The sequence below is a fragment of the Mytilus galloprovincialis genome, chromosome 4 (genome assembly GCF_965363235.1).
Source record: "Mytilus galloprovincialis chromosome 4, xbMytGall1.hap1.1, whole genome shotgun sequence".
Taxonomy (NCBI): domain Eukaryota; kingdom Metazoa; phylum Mollusca; class Bivalvia; order Mytilida; family Mytilidae; genus Mytilus; species Mytilus galloprovincialis.
This window is the reverse complement of record NC_134841.1, coordinates 36593117-36617252: the sequence shown is the minus strand read 5'-3', so window position 1 is coordinate 36617252 and position 24136 is coordinate 36593117. Positions and strand designations below refer to the sequence as shown.

Below are 24136 nucleotides of genomic sequence, written 5' to 3'. Positions count from 1 at the left end.
ATCTCTGCATATAAATTTGCATTTGTTTTATAAAGGTGATTTTTGAAGAAGAAATAAAAACTTTTATACATTCAAAAAGTTAACTAAACAATTCGTTTGTAATTTTTCGTCCTGTGCATGACATTTCATCCTATCGGTGTTTTTTCCTTCTTTCATTTTTACCCTCTGATTGTATGCATAGTCGTTTGTATTCATGTCTGGTTTATCTATGTATGGATGTCATGGATGAGGAGCCCGCGGAAGATACCAAAATATCGCTTGTATGGATGTGGAGCCCGCGGAAGATACCATAATATCGCTAGTCTTCTAAAGCTTTACATGTCAGAAAGAATTAAGAAAAGTAATCTGTGATTCATTTCCTTTATGACTCAAATCGCATTGCAGTGAGGAGGATCTTTGGTTACTTTCTTTTAAAAATGTACGAGTGTTGTTGATCAGACGTACGATGTAACCAAAATTTTTACAGTAAGATTATAGAATTCATCAATAAGACGGAGAAGGTGTCATAGAAAAAAACAAAAGCATAAATTGAATAAACACTGTCACACTCCGGCTTAATTGTCAGAAAAGGGAATCGAGGAAAAGTCAAACAATAGTCTACAAAACACTTAGCAGAAATCTGAAGATTGAGCAATACGAAACCCACCATACTATTTAGTATACAGGTACTTTGGAAACCGTCTCAGTCTATTGAACTTTAAATTATATCATGTGGATATAACCTTGGTTCCGCAAGAAAAAGTTTGTGACTGCGGGATATGAGTTTTTCAGTATAGATCATATAAAAAGCAGTTGTGTTATCTCTGCATAATTATATAAAACAAGAGCTGTATATAATATGATATTTTTTTTAATGTCACTGATACTGGAATAGTATTGACAAATTTGACAATGAGAGATTCCTTCATGGTAAATTTGCTCCCATGTCGGTACTTAACAATTAACCAACTTTAACACTGTGTGATCTGAGACTACTATAACACATATGTGTTATAGTAGTCTCAGGTGTGAATTGATACATGATTTTCCCGAATATTTCTGTTTGATATATGATTTTCTGTAAAATAATTTATACACTGACTGTAAGTTAACAGATTATTCGCGAATTGACAGACACAAGATCTAGGATATATAATATGTTAGTTATAATCCATGATGACTTGAGTATACATTTTTTAGTTGTCTAAGAAAAATGTGACGGGTATAGTCAAACGCTTTGTATGTAGCTTTATATGTATGTAGGTATGTATTTCTTATATCTCGATAAATAAAATCAATGAGGATTTAGGGAGCTACCATTTGATTTTTATGGGGGGGGGGCTAGGATGAAATTTGAAAAAAATAGGCAGGACAGGAGTTTTGAGTAAAAAAAAAAGGCAGGATGAGCAACTTGGTAAAAAAAAGGCAGGATGACAATTTGTGTAAAAAAAGTCAGGATAAACTAGTAAAAAAAAAGGCAGGACCAAATAGAGTAAAAAATAAAAAGGCAGATTACAACTAAAAAAAAAAGCAGGACAAAATTTTTCATCCTAGCCCCCCACCCCCCCCCCCTCATAAAAATCAAATGGTAGCTCCCTTATTGGATTTAAGAATGGTGTTTTTTTGTTGCCTTTTATTTTGGCCGTTTTGAAATTATAAGCTTACATCGTTTTGTAAGTTTTTGGTATTTAGCTTTTTTTCTTGAAGTTCAAAACACATTTGAAAAGTGTAAAACTATGATACCACAACTAATAGGTATTTATTCACAAGCAAACATGTACTTTAATATACCATCAATCATATTTCTTCGTAAATTGTAAGAAACTATTTTTTACTAATTTTGAAACGGAACTGTGTGAGCAAAAATTCAAGTGGAGACAACTCGGTTCACTACCGCCAAACACAAAATGTTACATGAAGTTCTGTTCGCTCTTTCTGGTCACTCTGGTGGTGTATTTATTGACAAAGGCGACGGGATACAAGTACTGTATAATTTTCAAAAGCATTATTGATTACTTTCACGACATTTAGCACATGATAATGCCACTTAAGTTATCAACAGACTACACGTTTAAACATTTGTCATTTCTTATTTTATTTATATTTTTGTAAACAAATTGTATATTTTGGTACATTTTTGCACACTCAAATTGATTTGTCCCGAAAATATGGTGTTATATATGCTACTTGAAATAATATATATTAAGTATATAAGTTTAAGCTATGAGCCATGTTTTTCTCATTAAAAGTGCAATATAACTTCAGGAAATTGATATAAAGCACTTCTGTCATAGGAATTGTGATTAAGTACCTACAGAACAAACATTATTTCTAGTTTATCCTGCACTATGACGATCACTAAGATGCTTGATGAACATAAATAAAGCAGGGATATCGGTGATCCCCTCTATCAGAATAATCTGGAAAACAACGTCTTAACGGGGCACAATTGATGATTTGTTTTCTGGTGAAGGACAAACTCGAAAGTGGTCTATTAGATTGGCATTTTAAAATTTCATTTATAAGTTGACAATATTAATGAGCCCAGGATATTATCTTATCTTTATTTGCATGAACTCAAATTATTTCATTGATCAGTTTATTGTCATAATCAGGACATCTATATATGATGGAGGGCTAATTAGAAGATTTAAAGTTAACCAGATATATCCACTCTTCTCTTCATGCTGAGGCAGATGAGACATGTCTTTGTTCTAACTGATGTATTTTCATTATTGTAGGTGTTGAGTGATGTTCCTTTCATATCACCATCAGAGGTGGATCAACTGAACAAACTTTGTAAACTTGGAACATTCTACAGAGATTTTAATAACTTCATTAGACAATATGGAGGACATCTTAGTCTTCAACCAAATGGTAAGTTGCCTTTGCCTGGAGAAATTTAAATCTTATAAAACTATATGTCATTACTGGCACTTATCATGCTTATTATATATTGCAAGGATGGTTTGAAAAATTAAAGGGGTCCAGTAGAACATGACATCTCAAATTTGAAAAAGACAACTTTTTGCAATTTAATAAAAATCTTTATACAGTTATTTGTATCAGATATCAAAATGCGAGCTTGTTATTGCGATACTCATTTCATGGCTTGCAATAATTTATGAATTAACAGTTGTAGCTTTTGAAATGGTATTTAATAATTAAAACAACTTATGATTTCTTTGCAGACAAAAGAAAGTCTGAGATCCATGGTTTGTACCTGAAGTCTTTCTGTCATGGGTTAGATAAAGTTTTAGAGGATTACAGGGCATCCTTACAGAGACTCGAGATGGAAATACTAGCAGATCCAGACCTCACAATATCTCACCTTTACAGATCATTATTTCAAGTGTGTATTTATAGACCATGACGTGCTTATGTTGTTCATGATTGGAATGTTGTCCCTTTGACATAAACACCACATCTCTGTTTGTTTATAATACTTTAAAGCCTCTGGCCTTTGTTAGTCTTGTATTATTTTAAATTTAGTTTCTTGTGTACACTTTGGAAATTAGTATGGGGTTCATTATCACTGAACTAGTATATATTTTTTTAGGGGCCAGCTGAGGGACGCCTCCGGGTGCGGGAATTTCTTGCTACATTGAAGACCTGTTGGAGACCCTTTGCTGTTTTTTTTTCTATGGTCGGGTTGTTGTCTCTTTGACACATTCCCCATTTCCATTCTCAATTTTATTAAGATTACATATAAAACAACCATTCTAGTATATATACTACTTTCCCTTAACCAGAAACAAAATTAATAAAATGTTCTTCTAATTAAAAAAGTATCAAAACTTGAAGAAAAAAAATTGCACACATTATTTTTTGATATATATATATATATATATATATATATATATATATATATATATATATATATATATATATATATATATATATATATATATATATATATATAAAGTCTCTGAATGATTGTATAATAAAAACTATAACACAAATTCCCATACTTTTCGGACATTACGGCCTTCTTCATTGGAATAAATTACAACATTGAAACAACAATTACATTGCTTGAATACATTACGTTATAATAACTTTTATGACGTTCAATTGCCGCGTTTTTCGCTTTTTTAATATAAATATTTTTATTATCGTTCATACATTGTGTTGAGTCCTTCAGGTTCTAAAGTTTTTAATTTCTTTATCCAAAAGGCTTCTTTAGTTTTTCTGTAAGTTTCTGTCCCAAATACTCTTTCTATGGCGGTAACTTTTAAATTTGTCATTGAATGATTCTTCTGAATGAAATGGTCGGCTACTGGAGCTTCTGTTTTCCTTGTTCGTATTTTTGAAAAGTTTAATAGCATTCGTTGATATAGTTTGTCCTACATATATACATTTTTCACATTTTGTACAATTAATTGCATATACCACGCCTACGGTTTTACAATTTATTTGTCCCTGAATGGTATATTCTTTGCCGGTGTTGTCACAAAATACCTTGGTTTCATTTATATGTGAGCATAATGCACAATGTTTACCACATGGTCCACATCCATTAGTTTGTTTATAAAATAGTAAATTATGCTTTTTGTGCACTAAGATGTCTTTTATGTTGTTATCACGTTTAAATGCCACGATAGGCGGATCGGGGAATATTTTCTTTAGTCTTTCGGATTGATGGAGAATTTTAAGATTTTTTCTAAGAATTGAATGTACATTTGGAAGCGCTTTGGAAAAAGTAATTACTAAGGGTACCCTGTTGTTTTCTTTCTTCCGTTTGTACTGTAATAGATCTTCTCAGTTTAAATTGTCGACTTTTTTCAATTGAACTTCAGTGGACAAGTTATTGTATCCACGTTTTCTTAGGTGCGTTTTTATTTCTTCTCTTCTTATTTTGTAATTATGCCCCACCTACGATAGTAGAGGGGCATTATGTTTTCTGGTCTGTGCGTCCGTTCGTCCGTCCGTTCGTTCGTCCGTTCGTCCGTCTGTCCCGCTTCAGGTTAAAGTTTTTGGTCGAGGTAGTTTTTGATGAAGTTGAAGTCCAATCGACTTCAAACTTGGTACACATGTTCCCTATGATATGATCTTTCTAATTTAAATGCCAAATTAGAGTTTTGACCCCAATTTTACGGTTCACTGATAGAAAATGATAGTGCAAATTTCAGGTTAAAGTTTTTGGCTTCAGGTTAAAGTTTTTGGTCAAGGTAGTTTTTGATGAAGTTGAAGTCCAATCAACTTGAAACTTAGTATACATGTGCCCTATGATATGATCTTTCTAATTTAAATGCCAAATTAGAGTTTTGACCCCAATTTTACGGTTCACTGAACATAGAAAATGATAGTGCAAATTTCAGGTTAAAGTTTTTGGTCAAGGTAGTTTTTGATGAAGTTGAAGTCCAATCAACTTGAAACTTAGTATACATGTGCCCTATGATATGATCTTTCTAATTTAAATGCTAAATTAGAGTTTTGACCCCAATTTTACGGTTCACTGAACATAGAAAATGATAGTGCAAATTTCAGGTTAAAGTTTTTGGTCAAGGTAGTTTTTGATGAAGTTGAAGTCCAATCAACTTGAAACTTAGTATACATGTGCCCTATGATATGATCTTTCTAATTTAAATGCCAAATTAGAGTTTTGACCCTAATTTTACGGTTCACTGAACATAGAAAATGATAGTGCAAATTTCAGGTTAAAGTTTTTGGCTTCAGGTTAAAGTTTTTGGTCAAGGTAGTTTTTGATGAAGTTGAAGTCCAATCAACTTGAAACTTAGTATACATGTGCCCTATGATATGATCTTTCTAATTTAAATGCCAAATTAGAGTTTTGACCCCAATTTTACGGTTCACTGAACATAGAAAATGATAGTGCAAATTTCAGGTTAAAGTTTTTGGTCAAGGTAGTTTTTGATAAAGTAGAAGTCCAATCAACTTGAAACTTAGTATACATGTTCCCTTTGATAAGATCATTCTAATTTTAATGCCAAATTAGAGAATTTATTCCAATTTCACAGTCCTTTAAACATAGAAAATGATAGTGTGAGTGGGGCATCCGTGTACTGTGGACACATTCTTGTTTTCTTCTGTTTTTATTATATATATATATATATATATTATATACAAATCTCATTAAAAATTTGTATTTGTAAATGTAGTATGTTTATGACTTGGCAATTGGTTTGACTTTGAAGAATATATTAATATTAAGTATTGAACACTTTGCATTACACTGTAATAAATTGAAATTTATATGTGACATAGTTGGTACATTACCTTTCCTAATTGCTGGAGGACAATTAGACCAGTTTTTATGTGTATATGGTAAAAAAAAAATGTTTCTGTTTTCAGTATTTTTTGCTGTTTCCAGCCTTATCTGCAATGGTAGAACAGATCAAATCACACAAGGTATTTTTATAATGGTTACTTTGTACTGGTATTAAACCCAACACAACATTCAAGATAATTCTGATTAGTAACACACTATTATTATAATTCCTATAAAATCCTTGTAGCAACCAGACCACATCTTCTATTCATATTGTTATAAAGATCAGATGTGGTATGTGATTGCCAACAAGACAACTCTCCACAAGAAACCAAATGACAAAGAAATCAACAACTTGGGAGTAAAAACCTATACCCAAACTGTTTAAGTTCAGATTTGTCAGTTTCAGGAAAAAGCACTTTTTGTCTGCCTTTCTTTAGTCTCCCATAAAGACTGATATTTTATGTTTGTTAAATAATCACCATATTAGGCCAAAAATAAAATATTGTTTGTTTCCCCTCACACGACCGACCCGGTAAAATCACCGCGACCCGAAAAATTTTATTGGCCATTCTTGTTCGTAAATACTTATTAACAGTATTTTAGGAAATACAAAACATGAATATAAAGTGAAGCCGTGTTTCTTCTAGAACTCGAAAAAAAACATACAAATCTTTGTTTAGGAATCAATTGACCAAGCTGCATGATCCAGGTGTAACTGAACATAACTAAATTAATATGTTCACTTCTATTGGATTTTAATTCATTGAATTTTAATTCCCAAGTGATTAACATACATGTATCTTTTTGTCATCTCATAACTGATGATCAAGGAATGAATTGGTGAACAAAGGAATTGTTTTGTTGTGAGTTAGGCATCAAATTGACTTGAAATAAACTTGATTTTTTGGGATACGATTGCTTTCAAGCAATCTGTAGACTTTTACCGCTGACTCAGGGCTGCATTCCCTCACGTCAACCGTTTTATTCTAAACATTCAGCAACATCTCAGATTCTTATGAATGATTGTCTTGCTTTAAAAGGCAAAAACAGGCAAAAGGATTGAACATAAACAACTTTCCTGTAATGTTCTTTTCATAATCTTCATGTTTGATATTTCCCTTGACCTATATGCGTGTTTTTAGCAACACGGAAAATCAGAATTTAGCAGTATTCATATTTAGTGTTTTTATAAATTTAGAAACACGTCAGAGGTAATTCCCCAGTTTTGATAAATGCGAGAGTTTTCTGAATTCCGATAATTCTATTTCTGTCATATAAGAACTGAAGTAGAGTTTTTCCAGATTTTACCGTTATGAAACTGATATTTGATACTGTACATTGCGATAAAGAAATGGAGAACCATTCATCATATCATTTAATAAACGTTCTTGTTCCAAATCGCAAGTCGCGGGTTTGTTTATGTATTAATGCGCATGCGTATAGTTTTCTTGATTTCAATGAGTATCAGATTGAGTGGTTGCTCTGGATTCCCCGCTCCATTGATTAATTTGAAACTCATGGGATTCTTTCTATGTCTGTCTGCGAGATTCACGCATGTTCATGCTTTTTTGCGGCAGTATCCTTGGATCTATTTTTTTCCCTCTTTGATCTTTTCAATTTTGGCCAAATCTCACACATTTGCTTAATGAAAAGTTGGCAGAACTGCTCTACATGTGTCAATGAAAACTATGGCAATCGTATCCCTCAGAGCATTCTGCTCTTTGATTATTTAAAAAAACACTTGCTATCATTAAGCATTGTTATCACAAGTAGAATATGCACTTTTGTAGATTTCATTACATTAAATGAATAGGAAAAAAGGAGGTCCCTGTATACTGTTTTGTTTTAACACCAGACAAACTGAGGTGTACACTGAATTAGAATACAGGGAATACCCCACTTTTCTTGACTTTAACCTTACCTGTTGAATTTTATACAAATTCAATATAGAAAACCATATCAAGGAATAAAATAAAATAACTTGCCTACTTACCTACCTATACCCTAACAACCTCAGTCGGGTGAGGGGAAACAAAGATATTTTTAATGTTGGCCCTATGACAAGCTTTGCATGTGTTATTTCTGTAATATGCATCAATTTCTACAGGGTATATACTGTGACCTCTGTAAACCAAGTTTAAAGTCATGCAGGTTGTTGTGTATAGTATATAGCATTTTGATATAACATAAAAGTGGTCAGTAATTTACAAAAATATTTTGTGTCAGAATTAAATTACTTTAGTCTTGTGTATTTACATTATATTCAAATAGTATTATCATTTTATACGATTGTGAAGTTTCATACATCATGTACATCCTTTTATAGTGCTCTATGATTGGTTTAAATGTAAGAAGGATAATTATGTTTCCTTTGAATATTTTCAGGCACATGGCTGTTATATATTAGATATTGTACACAAACACTCTAACTGTGGACAGCCTAGTGTCAAGGAAGCAATGAATAAGTGAGTATATTTAATCATTCACAAAAAGATCCCGGGGGTGGGGATGGGGTTTCATGCCGATCTGAAATAATAAAGAGTTTGTTAAAGCCATTGTAACCCTGACTAATATATATATATCAGTCTAAAAATTTGCACAACGGTACTGATATATTGTTAAAACTTGTGACACTTGAAGAAGACCATTTGTTGAGCTGAAATATTTGTCAACACGATTTAATAAACATTTTCGTATTATAACATCTTATATCAGTACTGTTGTGCAAATTTTTAGACTGATATAATTTTTTCCTTATCTGCATAGTATCGCCTATTCTAGACGATCCGGTACGTAGTAAATTTGCTGGTTTGTATCACAGTAGGCTGATACAGAACAATCGTCATTCATTATAATGTACATACAATTTACTTTTTTTTATGCCCCACCTACGATACCCCACCTACGATAGTAGAGGGGCATTATGTTTTCTGGTCTGTGCGTCCGTTCGTCCGTCCGTCTGTCTGTTCGTTCGTCCGTTCGTTCGTCCGTCTGTCCCGCTTCAGGTTAAAAATTTGCACAACGGTACTGATATATTGTTAAAACTTGTGACACTTGAAGAAGACCATTTGTTGAGCCGAAATATTTGTCAACACGATTTAATAACAACATTTTCGTATTATAACATCTTATATCAGTACTGTTGTGCAAATTTTTAGACTGATATAATTTTTTCCTTATCTGCATAGTATCGCCTATTCTAGACGATCCGGTACGTAGTAAATTTGCTGGTTTGTATCACAGTAGGCTGATACAGAACAATCGTCATTCATTATAATGTACATACAATTTACTTTTTTTTATGCCCCACCTACGATAGTAGAGGGGCATTATGTTTTCTGGTCTGTGCGTCTGTTCGTCCGTCCGTCTGTCTGTGTTCGTTCGTCCGTTCGTTCGTCCGTCTGTCCCGCTTCAGGTTAAAGTTTTTGGTCAAGGTAGTTTTTGATGAAGTTGAAGTCCAATCAACTTGAAACTTAGTATACATGTGCCCTATGATATGATTTTTCTAATTTAAATGCCAAATTATAGTTTTGACCCCAATTTTATGGTTCACTGAACATAGAAAATGATAGTGCAAATTTCAGGTTAAAGTTTTTGGTCAAGGTAGTTTTTGAGAAAGTAGAAGTCCAATCAACTTGAAACTTAGTATACATGTTCCCTTTGATTAGATCATTCTTATTTTAATGCCGAATTAGAGAATTTATTCCAATTTCACGGTCCACTAAACATAGAAAATGATAGTGCGAGTGGGGCATCCGTGTACTGTGGACACATTCTTGTTTACCATTAAATATATAATAAAGCATGATGCAAGGCACAAAAAAGTCACATTTGGAAAGTCCTACCTCCTAACAGAATTGTTCTTTTATAACAACATTTTCATTGAACTTTGCAGAATTCTACATGTATGCCATGACGTGTTGTACAAACAGTTATGTTCATGGTTGTTACATGGGTCGTTGTTTGATCCTTACAAAGAATTCTTCATACAACATTCTACAGGACAGACAACAGGTGTCACCACCGAGACACAGGAAGAAGAAGATTATCTTGGAATTATGGGTGTGACAGGAAGACAGCTGCAGGTAAGGAATTAAAAATAAAAGGTATCGGGGTGACGGTAGAAAGACACTTACCAAATGCAATGACTAATCAATATATAGTAATAAAACCAAAATGCTATAATTTAGTATATTCAACAATAAAGCATTTTAGTATTTTATACCTACTTAAAATTAGCTGGTTTCCAAAATTTGTGGTAAACAGGAAGTACCTTAGACATAACTTTTAACACACTTTAAACATTCTTTAACCTGAATTGTGTTCTCACCAGTATGTTTAAATAGCACCATTCAATATGTTTACATCATTGTATCACTAAAATTAAAGCACTATTTTTATAAAACAATGTTTTATAAAATCTTAAACAGATAAAACCACACTCTTGAAAGAACAGTGCCAAAACACAACATTTGCTGCAAATTCTTTTGTTTTTGTAGAAAGCATTTTCTATGGCATTGTCAGACACACAAGGCTGCATGTTCTTTTGTATTTTGTAGAAAGCATTGAATATGACATTACCAGATACGGGCGGTGTCAGTCATCAGACATTCTCTATACAAGCAGACTTACTTCCAGTGTATATTCCTATACGTGTGGCTAACAAGATCCTCTTTGTGGGAGAGTCGATACAGATGTTTGAAACAGATAAGAAACCAGCTACACATAAAAAGGGTTAGTTATAATAATATAAATTATCAGATTGTATTTAGGTGCAATTTTTTTAATCAATTGTGTTTTTATCTTTGCTGGAAAGAATTATGTACATATTGTAGATAAAATATAATTGACACAAAGTATTTTGACAATTAAATATATGAATATGATCACATCAACTAAATTTAAACATTTTAAAGCATTTTTATTTATATCTATTCATTAAAAATAAGCAATATTAGATTTCTTTTTGCTAAATTTTTTTACTTGATGTTAGAAAAGTCTTCTTGTTGCTTAATTAGTGAGAACTGATTTAAGAAATGCATGTTGATATTTCGTTTTCGGCAGCTGAATATTTGCATATACTTTTCTAAAGCCTAACTGTATTATTTCAAAGGGAGGAATTAAATATTAATAGTTTCCTAGTCATGGATCATGTTTTAAGCATTTGAACTATTTTAGTAAACTGAAACAGAAAAGAGAAAGTAGCATTAGCTTTGGGTTATTTTTTTTACAGGTAGCATCCTGAAAAATCATGAAACAGAATTTGCCAAAGATCTATATAATTTATCTCTAGAGCCAGATTTTAATAACATGTCATTTGAGGCACTTATTGATAAAATAAGGACGCATGTTGCTGAGGTATATATAAATATACTTTTAGGATCAGATTTTTATTACATTTGTTTCTGTTCATGCATTGATGTGAAACTTTCCATTTATTATTATATTCAGATGATGCTATTTTGATTCCAAATGCTGCATAGCTATATATGGCAAACTGATTTTTAACCGGATTTTTGTGACAAAAATGTCGGTTATTGATTTGGGGATGTACGGCGGGCGGCAATCAAATGTTGTCCGTGCATTAACTCATGAACCGTTCAACCAAAGCTTTTAAAATTTTAATATGTTATTACTGACAACTATACGAAGGTCAAGTTCAATAATGGCGATTTTGACTTTTACCGTTCAGGAGTTATGGTTCTTGAAAGATTGAAAAATGGAGTTTCCCGTCGTGTCCGTGCATTTTCTCATGAACCATTCAACCAAAGCTTCCCAAATTTTAATATGTTGTTACTGATGACAGAATGGAGGTCAAGTTCAATAATGACGATTTTGACTTTTACCGTTCAGGAGTTATGGTTCTTGAAAGATTGAAAAATGGAGTTTCCTGTCATGTCCGTGCATTTATGCATGAACTGTTCTACCAAAGCTTCCAAAATTTTAATATGCTGTTACTGATGACAAAATGGAGGTCAAGTTCAATAATGACGATTTTGACTTTTACCGTTCAGGAGTAATGGTTCTTGAAAGATTGAAAAATGGTGTTTCCCGTCGTGTCCGTGCATTTTCTCATGAACCATTCAACCAAAGCTTTTGAAATTTTAATATGTTGTTACTGATGACAAAATAGAGGTCAAGTTCAATAATGACGATTTTGACTTTTACCATTCAGGAGTTATGGTTCTTGAAAGATCGTAAAATGGCGTTTCCATTCACGTTGTTGCATTTACTCATGAACCATTCAATCTAAGCTTTTCAAATTTTAATATGTTGATACTGATGACAAAATGGAGGACAAATTTGATATTGACGATTTTCACTTTCACCATTCATCAGTAATGGTTCTTGTGATATTGCCAGGACACAAATAAATGTTAATAAATCCGGTTTGTTGTCGTTGTGAAAGCCTCTTGTTTGCATTATAATGTAGTGAAAGATAAAGTTTGAATTACCAGTAATAAAATGAGTAAAGTTTTGACTGCTAACTAATTGATGTATTTATTTTAAAAATATCTTCTTTTTTTTTTTTACTATTTAGGGGTATTATTAGTTTTATTATGCAATGCTTTAACACAGTAATGTTTTCTCTTATCTAGCATTTGTGGATGTTAGTAGTGGAAGATTCAGATCTGGTTCCACATTTAAAGATCATCAAAGATTTTTACCTGTTAGGAAGAGGGGAGCTGTTTCTCACATTTATAGATCATGCACAAAATTTATTAAGGGGACCACCGATAGGCACAACAGAACATGGTAAGTACATAAAACTGTCAAATGTAAAAACAGAAAGATGAGTAAATCTAGCTTGATCTTTTGTTTCATAATTTAAAACTGTTCATATCAAACCTGTCTAATCCAAAGATCTGTATAAACTGGACAAACATTCTGTACTAGACTGGATCAAAAGAATTAAAACAAAATACACGATGAATAAGTTATATAATTTAAAACTGTTCATATCAAACCTGTCTAATCCAAAGATCTGTATAAACTGGACAAACATTCTATACTAGACTGAATCAAAAGAATCAAAACAAAATACACGATGAATAAGTTATATGTAAAATTTGTTTACTGTGTACACACTCCATTATGACCTATGACCTATTGACTATAATAGACCAGCACGGAAGATTGATTTTCAGAAAATATTGAGGATTTTATCAGTTAATTGGCCTAAAAATTATAAAAGTTATGTGAAGCAACTTATGACAAGATTTATAATGACCCATAGATAATAAATTCAATCTCACACATCCTGAACGAGCATGAAATATTTTCCACTAGACGTTAAGCAACCAACATTCAATCAATCAATCAATCAATCAATCATTCATTCAGTCTCTTGTGGAAAAAGAACTCATTGGCAACCATGCCACATTATCTTATTTTAATTTATTTAAGGAATGACTGTAATATTTTTTTTTGTCTATGAAGAAATAACATAAAAAAATTGGTGCACACTGAATAACGCGTGTAGCGGGTTATTTAACAGTGCACCACATTTATTATGTTCTTTCGAATAGACAGAAAAAATGTTACAGTCATTTCTTATAATTTAATTCTAAATTCCATTTTAAATCGTAGAAAACCTTGAAAAAACATTGATGACGTCACGGTCACATGACTAAATTATTTCTATGGGCTAATAACAAAATAACATCAGCCAATCAGAAGACGCATTACATCCAAAATTAAATTATTTTGATATGTTTGAGTATCTGGAGTAATTAATTATAATGATGATCTGTTACAGATATCAATACAGCATTCCAGCAGGCTGCCAGAAATGTTTTGTTTGATAATGAGAATTTGTTACAGAATTTCCATCTCACTGTAGCAGCACCAATCACAAACAGTAAGTTCATTCTGAATTCAATCTTCTAAAAGTGATAACCATGCAGTCTTATTTACTTTTTGATATATTTTTACAATTCCATTGACATCGATCTGATATAATTTAATTACACACAAAAGGTTTGATATGGTATAGAAAATAAAAGAACAACATGATTTCATTTGTTTCACCTTCTGATAAGAAAGAAAATTATATTTTTCATTTGATTTATAAAGATACGTATGCAAAACTGTCTAAAAATAATTGAATTTTGATACTGGATTTTTTGGACAACAATATTTAGGGCAATTAATTTGTTGCTTCATATGAAGACAAATGAATAAATCAGGGTTGGCAAAAACCCGGGTTTTATGAATATTGCCCAGCCCAGTGGGAAATACTGGGAAAACCCGGGTTTTACTGGGTAATACTGGGCAATACTGGGTAATATAAAATACTGGTTTGAATTTCAAAGAGGATTCAGTAATCAAACACAAATGCAATGCATTTAAGATATATATAAACCTATTTTGAATTATAAATAAGTTTGAGAGTCTTATGATACATACATGTACAAAAGTACAAGTGTATACATCTGAGAAAGAATTATTCTAACATTACTCTTATGAAAAAATATTTTTATCAAATATATAACTAGTATAAAGAATTTAAGGATTACATGTACATGTAAGGAAAATTACTTTGAAATAATTTATATATGTACAAATGTACAAAACTAATTAATAAGTAATTATTCAGATTAGAACACAGATATGTTTATATAACAATAATCAGTCTTCATTTCTATAACAGTTAATGACAAGACCCTGTAGGGTGTTTATTTAGCAATCATGATTGCGTATATAGCAATTTAATTTACAATTCACTTAAACACTGTAATAAAGTGTTAAGATTATTGAAACAATGCTTGGAAATTAACGAGGAATCCAAAATTGTGCATATATTGTATTTTTCCTACATAGAATTTATGTGGAAAAGAGAATGAAATTGAATTTTTAATCTTCTAGAAATGACTCTCAATGTTTATCTGTATAAAATGTATATATTTAGCTATAATACTATGAAACTACAACAAGTCTTTACTATTTTGTGTTGAAATAAGCTTAAAAAATCGTATTGCCCAGTATTCCCCATTTCAGGGAGTATTGCCCAGCCTAGGAAAACCCGGGTTTTCCCGCCCAGTAAAACCCGGGCGGGTAATACTTTGCCAACCCTGGAATAAATTGTAAAACTATTTACAGTACATATCTAGCACCATAGAATTTACATGTTTGCATCTTAAACATGAAAGCAGATACTGGCTGTTCTTAACTACATTTTGTTCATAATTAAAATACAGAAAATTGCAAAATGTTGAATCCACAGTGGAAAATCAGCTGAATTCTGTGTTTATTTCAGAATCCACAACAGATTCCACCAGTAGTAGCAGTAGTCAGCAGCCTGTGGAATCAGGGTGGAATTCTTTGAGTCTGACATACACTGTAGATTGGCCATTACATATACTGTTTACCCCATCAGTGTTAGAAAAGTATGTACTGGATATATTATGTTTGTACATACTATATATCTGTTTGCTATCACCAAATGTATATAGAATGTCCAATTAAATTTATGCTATAAAATTTGCAATGTACCAAATAGTGAAGAGCTATTATGGAGGTTTAAATTCAATACTTCAAAACTTATTGTCAATCAATTATTTAAGATTTGAGTAAATTGTGATTAGTATTCTAAATTTATGCATAAATGGTTTTCAAAAAATGTTTCAATCAAATTTAAATGTCAGAATAATGCCCAAAAGTATTGAATAAGAGGAAAGAAACTCCTTTTTTGGTGTCATTATAAATCCAATAATTATGTGTATTACAGATATAACAGAGTGTTTAGATTCCTTCTACTGGTTAAAAGAGCCCAGATAGACATACAGCAGTGCTGGGTATTACAAATGCAGTATAAACAGAAGGCTGTAAGTCGTGAAGAAATGACGAAATGGCAGCTACGAACACACATGGCCTTCCTTGTGGATAATTTACAGTATTACTTACAGGTAAAAATAAAAATTCATTGTCAGTCTGTTGAAAAGAGTCACTAAAAATTGAATGTAGTATGAAAATAAGGAGATGTGGTATGATTGCCAATGAGACAACTATCAACCAAAATTCAAATGAAGTGGATATAAGCAATTAAACATATAATAAATGTCATGGTTGAATCCTACAATTATGGCTTCATTTGTACATTTATAACATTAATTACAATTAAATATTGAATCATTATCTGAAGTGATGATTGTATGGTTGTGAAAATAGTTGGTCCTGAAGACACCATGCTTGTCGTCAATACATGTAGCGCTAAATAAAATAATATCTGTAATTTATGAGTGTTGTTATCATCAATGTCATTTTATTTATGACAAAGTACTGATTTGATATTACCAGATGTTACATTCTAGCTTGTGAATAAATGTTTCAAATTTAAATACCCTCATGGTGAAATTAGATCAATATGGAGTTATTATATACATATTAAAAAAAATATTGGTAAACAATAGGCCTGAAACCAACATTCCTTCAAAACAGTTTGAGATATTGGCTTTTTGTACTTGGAAATTGTAGCTTGGTGCTCAGGTGAAAAAAACTCTCAATGTTTGTTTATTTTTCTTTTGACTGTATTGGGATTTTACAATAAAATATTATTCTTTTGACAGAAAAGGAGATTTTAATGAAATAATTTTCTTTTGACCCTAAAGGAATGTTACAAGTAAATACATTTTTAGCTCACCTGGCCCGAAGGGCCAAGTGAGCTTTTCTCATCACTTTGCGTCCAGCGTCATCGTCCATTGTTGTCCATTGTCGTTAGCTTTTACAAAAATTTTCTCCTCTGAAACTGTTGGCCACAATTATCATTGGGGTATCTAGTTTAAAAAATGTGTGGAGTGACCCGGTCAACCAACCAAGATGGCCGCCATGGCTAAAAATAGAACATAGGGGTGAAATGTAGATTTTGGCTTATAATGAAACCAAAGCATTTAGAGCAAATCTGACATGGTGTTAAATTGTTTATCAGGTCAAGATCTATCTGCCCTGAAATTTTCAGACAAATTGGACAACCTGTTGTTTAGTTGCTGCTCCCGAAATTAGTAATTTTAAGGAAATTTTGCAGATTTTTAAGATAAACTGTAAACAGCAATAATGTTCAGCAAAATAAGATCTACGAATAAGTCAAAATGACCAAAATTGTCAATTGACCCCTTAAGTTAAGAGTTATTGCCCTTTATAGTCAATTGCTAACAATTTTCATAAATTTTTGTTAATTTTTGTAAATTTTTAGGAAATATTTTCCACTGTAATTCCTGAGCCAAGTTCATTATAGATAGAGATAATTGTAGCAACAAGAATGTTCAGTAAAGAAAGATCTACAAACACATTACCATCATCAAAACACCATTTTGTCATGAATTTATCTGTGTTAATTGTTAATATGCACATAGACCAAGGTGAGCGACACAGGCTCTTCAGAGCCTCTAGTTTTTGCTTATTACTGGTAGTCTTTGATATTATCAGGTTGTTATGGTTACTCAATACCTTACGTTATATGAGATATTTTGTGTTTTACAGGTAGATGTAATAGAATCCCAGTATGGTATTCTGGTAGATAAGATACAGTCAACAAGAGATTTTGAGGCAGTACGATTAGCACATGATCAGTTCCTCTCAGCATTGTTAGCACAAAGTTTTGTACATATGAAATCAGTAAGTAAATAAGTTTGATAAGCTTAAGTCCTTATTGGTCAGACATGTATATCTCATCAACTGTCATTTCTTACACATCATTGGCTTTCAAGTGTCCAGATTTGAGCGTTCCTGAGGAGGGACCAGATAAGCCCTTTGAATGCATGAAATTTTTAAAGTCTTGTTTTTAGTTTTTGATATCTCTGAATTTATTTACTTTGAATAGATGAATAGACATTTTATGAGGAAATTAAAATTGAGAAATGTGGAAAAAATAAGAAGGAAAGTAGATGTTCTCCGCTAAAGAGTTTGATACAATCACAAATTGATGTAAAAGAAAACATGTAGCAATTTGTGATAGTACTGCTGTAATGAAGTAGACAAAAAAACTTCTGTTGAGTCAATTTTCTTGCAAATGTTCTTGATATTTCAATTTTTACTTCTATGAAGAATAAATAGGATGGTAAAAGCAACCAAAATGTCATACTTATGAATGTTTTTTTAAAACATTTTGATATAAATTCTGGAATTTTTTTTCAGGTATCTCATTGTTTACATGAAATATTAGACCAATGTGGAGCTTTTAGTAAACTGTTGATGCATTGTGAATCTCCCATGGTACATAGAGAACTTAACCAATTAGAAAGTATAGCTAAAGTAAGTATTTGTATTTTATTTCAGTTTACATCACAAATTGGATATTTTGAACCAAATTGGTGACAACATTGAATTTACAACATGTATTAGGGATGACATCAAAAGATCAATGTAAGATAAAAAACTTAATTCAAATAGTTTGGGGGTGGGGGTTGAACTGCTGCAAGATGTGGTTTTTCGACATTGATTTTTACATATATCTATATGGGTCAATCAATTTTTCCCAAATTAATTTAAGAGGGGGTTGGGGGGAGAAAAAGTTAAGAGGGGGTTGGGTCAGAGAAAAAACTATGTGAATTTAGTTTTTTATCCTTCATTGAACTTTTGATGTCCTCCCTTATGGAAGTTATTATTAGATTTTATATTTTTATCATTTTACATGGAGACGAAATTTAATGGAGAAGATTTTAGACAGATGTTAATTTTTTTTTTCTTTTGGTATGTTTGGAGTGTACTTAATTGTCAAGCAAAATATAAAAACTTCAAGGTTCATATCAAATCATGAAATCGAGTTTTCATGTATTGTTAACCAACTAATTTTAGTGAATACTTAATTTGGCATTCTGTCCTGGAAGACCAATATGTTAAAGATGTATTTTTGCAATTGTATAAGTTAGTTGATGAATTCTTTTCAGAAAAGATTTTGTTCTGACATATTTTGTTTTTTTTCACTTAATTTTTAACTCATGACTTTAAAACCTCAGGAAAATTTGTTGGTTTATAGTTTATGGTACTAATACTGTTTTTTGTCTTTCTTTATTTCAGAATTTTCAAGGCCAGTCAAACTTATTATTTAAGATATTATCAAGTGTAAGAAGTCACAATGCCAGTCCCCATTTAGCACAGTTGTTACTAAGACTTGACTTCAACAGATACTTCAGTATAGCAGGGGGACAGCTTGGAAGGTAAGTTTTAATGTTTTAGGTTGTTGGATTGCTGCAACATTTTTATTTTTTTTTTAAATGAATTGAAGCAGAAACAAAAAGTGTCCACCTGTTCACCCTTGTCATGCTGAATTGTTTTCAGAAATTGTCTAAATTTCAAGTATTTGCAAAAATATGCAAATGATAAGCAAATGAGCTGTACCCTGATGCTGATGCATACTGAATTCATTAAATCTAAGATAGGGGATCACGGGGTCCTCATGTGCAAAAATCGTCAATTTTGACGTTTTTCCGTTCTTTTTTTCGACCTGGAAGTCGTGAGAGATGCTAATAGATGCATTCAAATGTAGTTTACATGTAGAGTGGACCTCAGTGAACACGTTTATCACAACAGTTGTTAGGTTGGAGAGAAACTGATCTGGGTTCATCACAGGGCTTCCAAAAAATATTTGAGCCAGCCGGACATTTCATATCTGATCCCGATCTTAATCCCTTAAGATTTAGTCACAAAAGGCAATTATGGTAATCAGATGGCCATTCCAATGATTGACATTACATTAAAAAAAAACGATCTTAAACTTTACTTTGATATGATATGAATTTGATGTTAGGATGTTACTGTTAAATTGGCAGAACATCATTCAAAGTGTGGACATCAGCGTGCTCATATCTGCCTTAGACTTTTTATTTGTACAAAATGACATTGTCAAAAACTTTACTTTCGTTTTCAACCGGATGTTGACTTGACAATGGTAAAACATGGACCATAAACGGATACGTAAAATCCGTGTACGTTTACAAAGCACGACTGAGAGAAGAAGCTCTTTCCACGTTATTTCTTCAACAAAATACTTGAATTGAATGTTAGATACAGGTATCATTGATAATTTTAGCATTTTTGAAGAAATGTAGGATGCATTATTAAATTTCCCACCTGTGCACATGCGCACACGTGTTCTAGTTCATACGACGTAGTTCTGACGATTTTTTATTTAAAACCTTTTTAAATTTTTCATCAAATCATGTTGATAAACTAATTTCTAATAATTTTAATCTTTTGGACTAAATCAATTAGATACAAACCGCTGAAATGTAAGAAAATAATTGTGAATAAACCGATCAATTTATACGATGTCCGGTACTGAACATAGTTCACCTGTCACCTGAACAGGTAGATTTCAGCTGTCCAACTACTAATTAGCCTTGATTAAAATTAGAAAGTATTGAAGTAGGTTTTGTTTTGATAGTAATTAATCATCATGTCACATTTATGATCGGAAATGTATTGATGTTAAAAAGGCAAAAGGTTGGGTCAAAAAGATCGTGAACTATGTAAAAATGACCGAAAAAGCCTTGAAAACTAAAAAGTATATGACCGTTTCATGCTTTGGCCAGCCGGACTTTTACCGGACATTATACAAATGACCGGAATATATGACCGTTTTGGAAGCCCTGGTTCATCAGTCTAAAGAAGATAATTTGTACCAAAATTAAAAAAAATTCTGATTTTTTCCGTTTTGAACTTAAACTGGACTTACAACCGGAAGTAGTCGTTACTTTGGCGTATTTTGATAATAAACACAATCAGTTGTTATACGCCTTTGTGGTAACAGTATTTTTCAAGGTTTCAGTCCTCATAACTCCGTGTTTCAGACCTTGAAGGTACGCCCACCCCTCCAAAAAACCCAATTTTGGCCAATTTCAATTTTTGAAGTTCTTATTTGAGCTCAAAATGAATATTAAAAGTGAGAAACATGACTAAAAAGATTGTTGCCAATCTTTAATTTAAAAACAATATCTTTGGTTTCTAAATATTAAATAATGACTAAACAACTATTTAAAGTATCAGAGATTATTATTATCAATAATAATAAATACAAGTAAATAAAGTACAATATTTTAAAATGGTTGAATGTGATTTCGTGTATGTGTTATTACCTCTTGGAATATTAGCGTACCTTATCCTTGTGTGTAAGAATATAGTTCGTTACCAGTCAATGTTTATCATGTAAATCACTGGTAGTACATACATAATATTGAATTTTAAATAAAACAAGCTCGATTTAGTACGTCTCGACACCCATTTAACAATATAAAGCATGTAAATACAAGTAACTAAAGAAATGTAAGATTCATAACAAGCTAGAAAACAAAGATGTTATTGGAACGCCACATGTTGGTGGAATTTCACAATGTTATATCGGCAACTGTCAAATTTGCCAGGAATGACGTAATGTTTACAAAAAGGTACTGCCGCAATATTTAATGTTCACAACAATGACAATCAAGTGTCAGATTGAGGAAACATGCACACACTAAGAATTAAATGGCATTACAATGACCTCTAAATGTATGGAGCGCCATTGATGCCAAACAACAGGTGTCTGGGTACAACCCCCACATCACAAGGGTTAAGACTTATTTGCTTTCCCTGTTTAAAGACACTCTTTGTTTCACATTTACTGTTCTAGAGTTATGCCCCCTTTATAATGTTATGTGCAAACAGAGGACCATATGTGTCGTATGGACATATTCTCCTTTTATTTTTATGAATAATAATCATATTTCTTTCTCTTTTTCAGTTATTGAGAGCAAACAGATTGCCAGTAAAGTTATAAACAGTGATGGATATCTCCTTTGATTGATGATGATGCAGTGTTACCAAGCAAAGCTTATCACTGGATTCAGCACTGAATTTCAGATGTAGTATTCAACCTATGATGACCAAATGGATCTTCTTTATACAAAGGCCCACTAAAAAAGTGTTACTAGACATTGGATATAGATTATACACAAAACAATTATGAAGAGTGCTGTTATTTGTTAATTTATAGAATTTTTAATGATTAAATAATATTAATAAATATACTGAGTGCCAATGAAAACGCAGTATATATAAAATGATTTTTAACCGGATTTTTGTGACAAAAATGTCGGTTATTGATTTGGGGATGTACGGCGGGCGGGCGGGCGGCAATCAAATGTTGTCCGTGCATTAACTCATGAACCGTTCAACCAAAGCTTTTAAAATTTTAATATGTTATTACTGACAACTATACGAAGGTCAAGTTCAATAATGGCGATTTTGACTTTTACCGTTCAGGAGTTATGGTTCTTGAAAGATTGAAAAATGGAGTTGTCCGTGCATTTACGCATGAACTGTTCTACCAAAGCTTCCCAAATTTTAATATGTTGTTACTTATGAAAGAATGGAGGTCAAGTTCAATAATGACGAATTTGACTTTTACCGTTCAGGAGTTATGGTTCTTGAAAGATTGAAAAATGGATGGATTTCTGAAACCTTCGGGATTCAACGGGGAATTCGACAAGGATGCTCTTTAAGCGCGTTACTGTTTGTTTTATCTGTTGAAATACTGGCTTGTAGAATAAGAAATAATAATGATCTGAAAGGGATACAAATAAAAATTGATAAAAAAACTCATAGCCTAAAAATCTCACAGCTAGCAGATGATACAACTCTCTTTTTATGCCCCACCTACGATAGTAGAGGGGCATTATGTTTTCTGGTCTGTGCGTCCGTTCGTTCGTTCATCCGTCCGTCTGTTCGTTCGTTCGTTCGTCTGTTCGTTCGTCCGTCTGTCCCGCTTCAGGTTAAAGTTTTTGGTCAAGGTAGTTTTTGATGAAGTTGAAGTCCAATCAACTTGAAACTTAGTACACATGTTCCTTATGATATGATCTTTCTAATTTTAAAGCCAAATTAAACTTTTGACCCCAATTTCACGGTCCACTGAACATAGAAAATGAAAGTGCATGTTTCAGGTTAAAGTTTTTGGTCAAGGTAGTTTTTGATGAAGTTGAAGTCCAATCAACTTGAAACTTAGTACACATGTTCCTTATGATATGATCTTTCTAATTTTAAAGCCAAATTAAACTTTTGACCCCAATTTCACGGTCCACTGAACATAGAAAATGAAAGTGCATGTTTCAGGTTAAAGTTTTTGGTCAAGGTAGTTTTTTGATGAAGTTGAAGTCCAATCAACTTGAAACTTAGTACAAATGTTCCCTTTGATATTATCTTTCTAATTTAAAGCCTAATTATATTTTTTATCCAATTTCACGGTCCATTGAACATGGAAAATGATAGTGGGAGTGGGGCATCCGTGTACTTTGGACACATTCTTGTTAAGATCTAAAAATGAAATAAAACATGCACTTAATTTAATAGAAACTTTTGGATCTTTTTCAGGACTTAAACTCAATAGAAACAAAACAGAAGGTATATGGTTAGGCAAACTAAAACACTGCAAAGACAAATTTGAAAGTATAAATTGGAAAGATAAGGTGAAAAGTCTTGGCATTTATTTTGGCCTTAACAAAAAAGAATGTGAAACACTTAATATAGATAGAAATTTGGAAAAATCAGAAAGGATACTAAATGATTGGAAGAAAAGAAAACTGAGTATGATAGGAAAAATAACTATAATTAAAACACTAGTTATTCCCAATATAACATATGTTGCTTCATTGATAAATCTAAGCAGTGAAATTATAAGTCAATTTAAAAAAATCTTATTTAATTTTTTATGGGAGGGTGGTAGCGAGAAATTAAACGCTTAGTGTTAAGAAAAGATTATATTGAAGGGGGATTAAAAATGACAGATATTGATGCATATATCGAAGCTATTAAAATAAATTGGGTTAAAAGATTAACTGATGAAACTTGCGCTAACTGGAAAATCATACCTACTTTTTATCTTAGAGAGTTTGGGGAAAATAATTTAATATTTAAAATGAATCTTAATTCTCATAAGTCACTAGAAAACCTTAA

At 32.0% G+C, this 24136-nt stretch overlaps 1 protein-coding gene across 1 annotated transcript; it reads left to right on the top strand.

Annotated features, from left to right (window-relative positions):
* Positions 1 to 1820: 1820 nt before the first annotated feature.
* Positions 1821 to 22155, top strand: LOC143072030 (gamma-tubulin complex component 4-like). Its single transcript, XM_076246800.1, has 16 exons — positions 1821 to 1961; positions 2721 to 2856; positions 3171 to 3331; positions 6295 to 6351; positions 8600 to 8679; positions 10110 to 10299; positions 10774 to 10948; positions 11448 to 11572; positions 12814 to 12970; positions 13974 to 14075; positions 15474 to 15603; positions 15945 to 16122; positions 17693 to 17827; positions 18347 to 18463; positions 19229 to 19368; positions 21930 to 22155. Exons 1-16 carry the CDS (start codon positions 1887 to 1889, stop codon positions 21934 to 21936), a joined length of 1965 nt encoding a protein of 654 aa, XP_076102915.1. The 5' UTR covers positions 1821 to 1886; the 3' UTR covers positions 21937 to 22155.
* The last annotated feature ends 1981 nt before the right edge of the window (positions 22156 to 24136 follow it).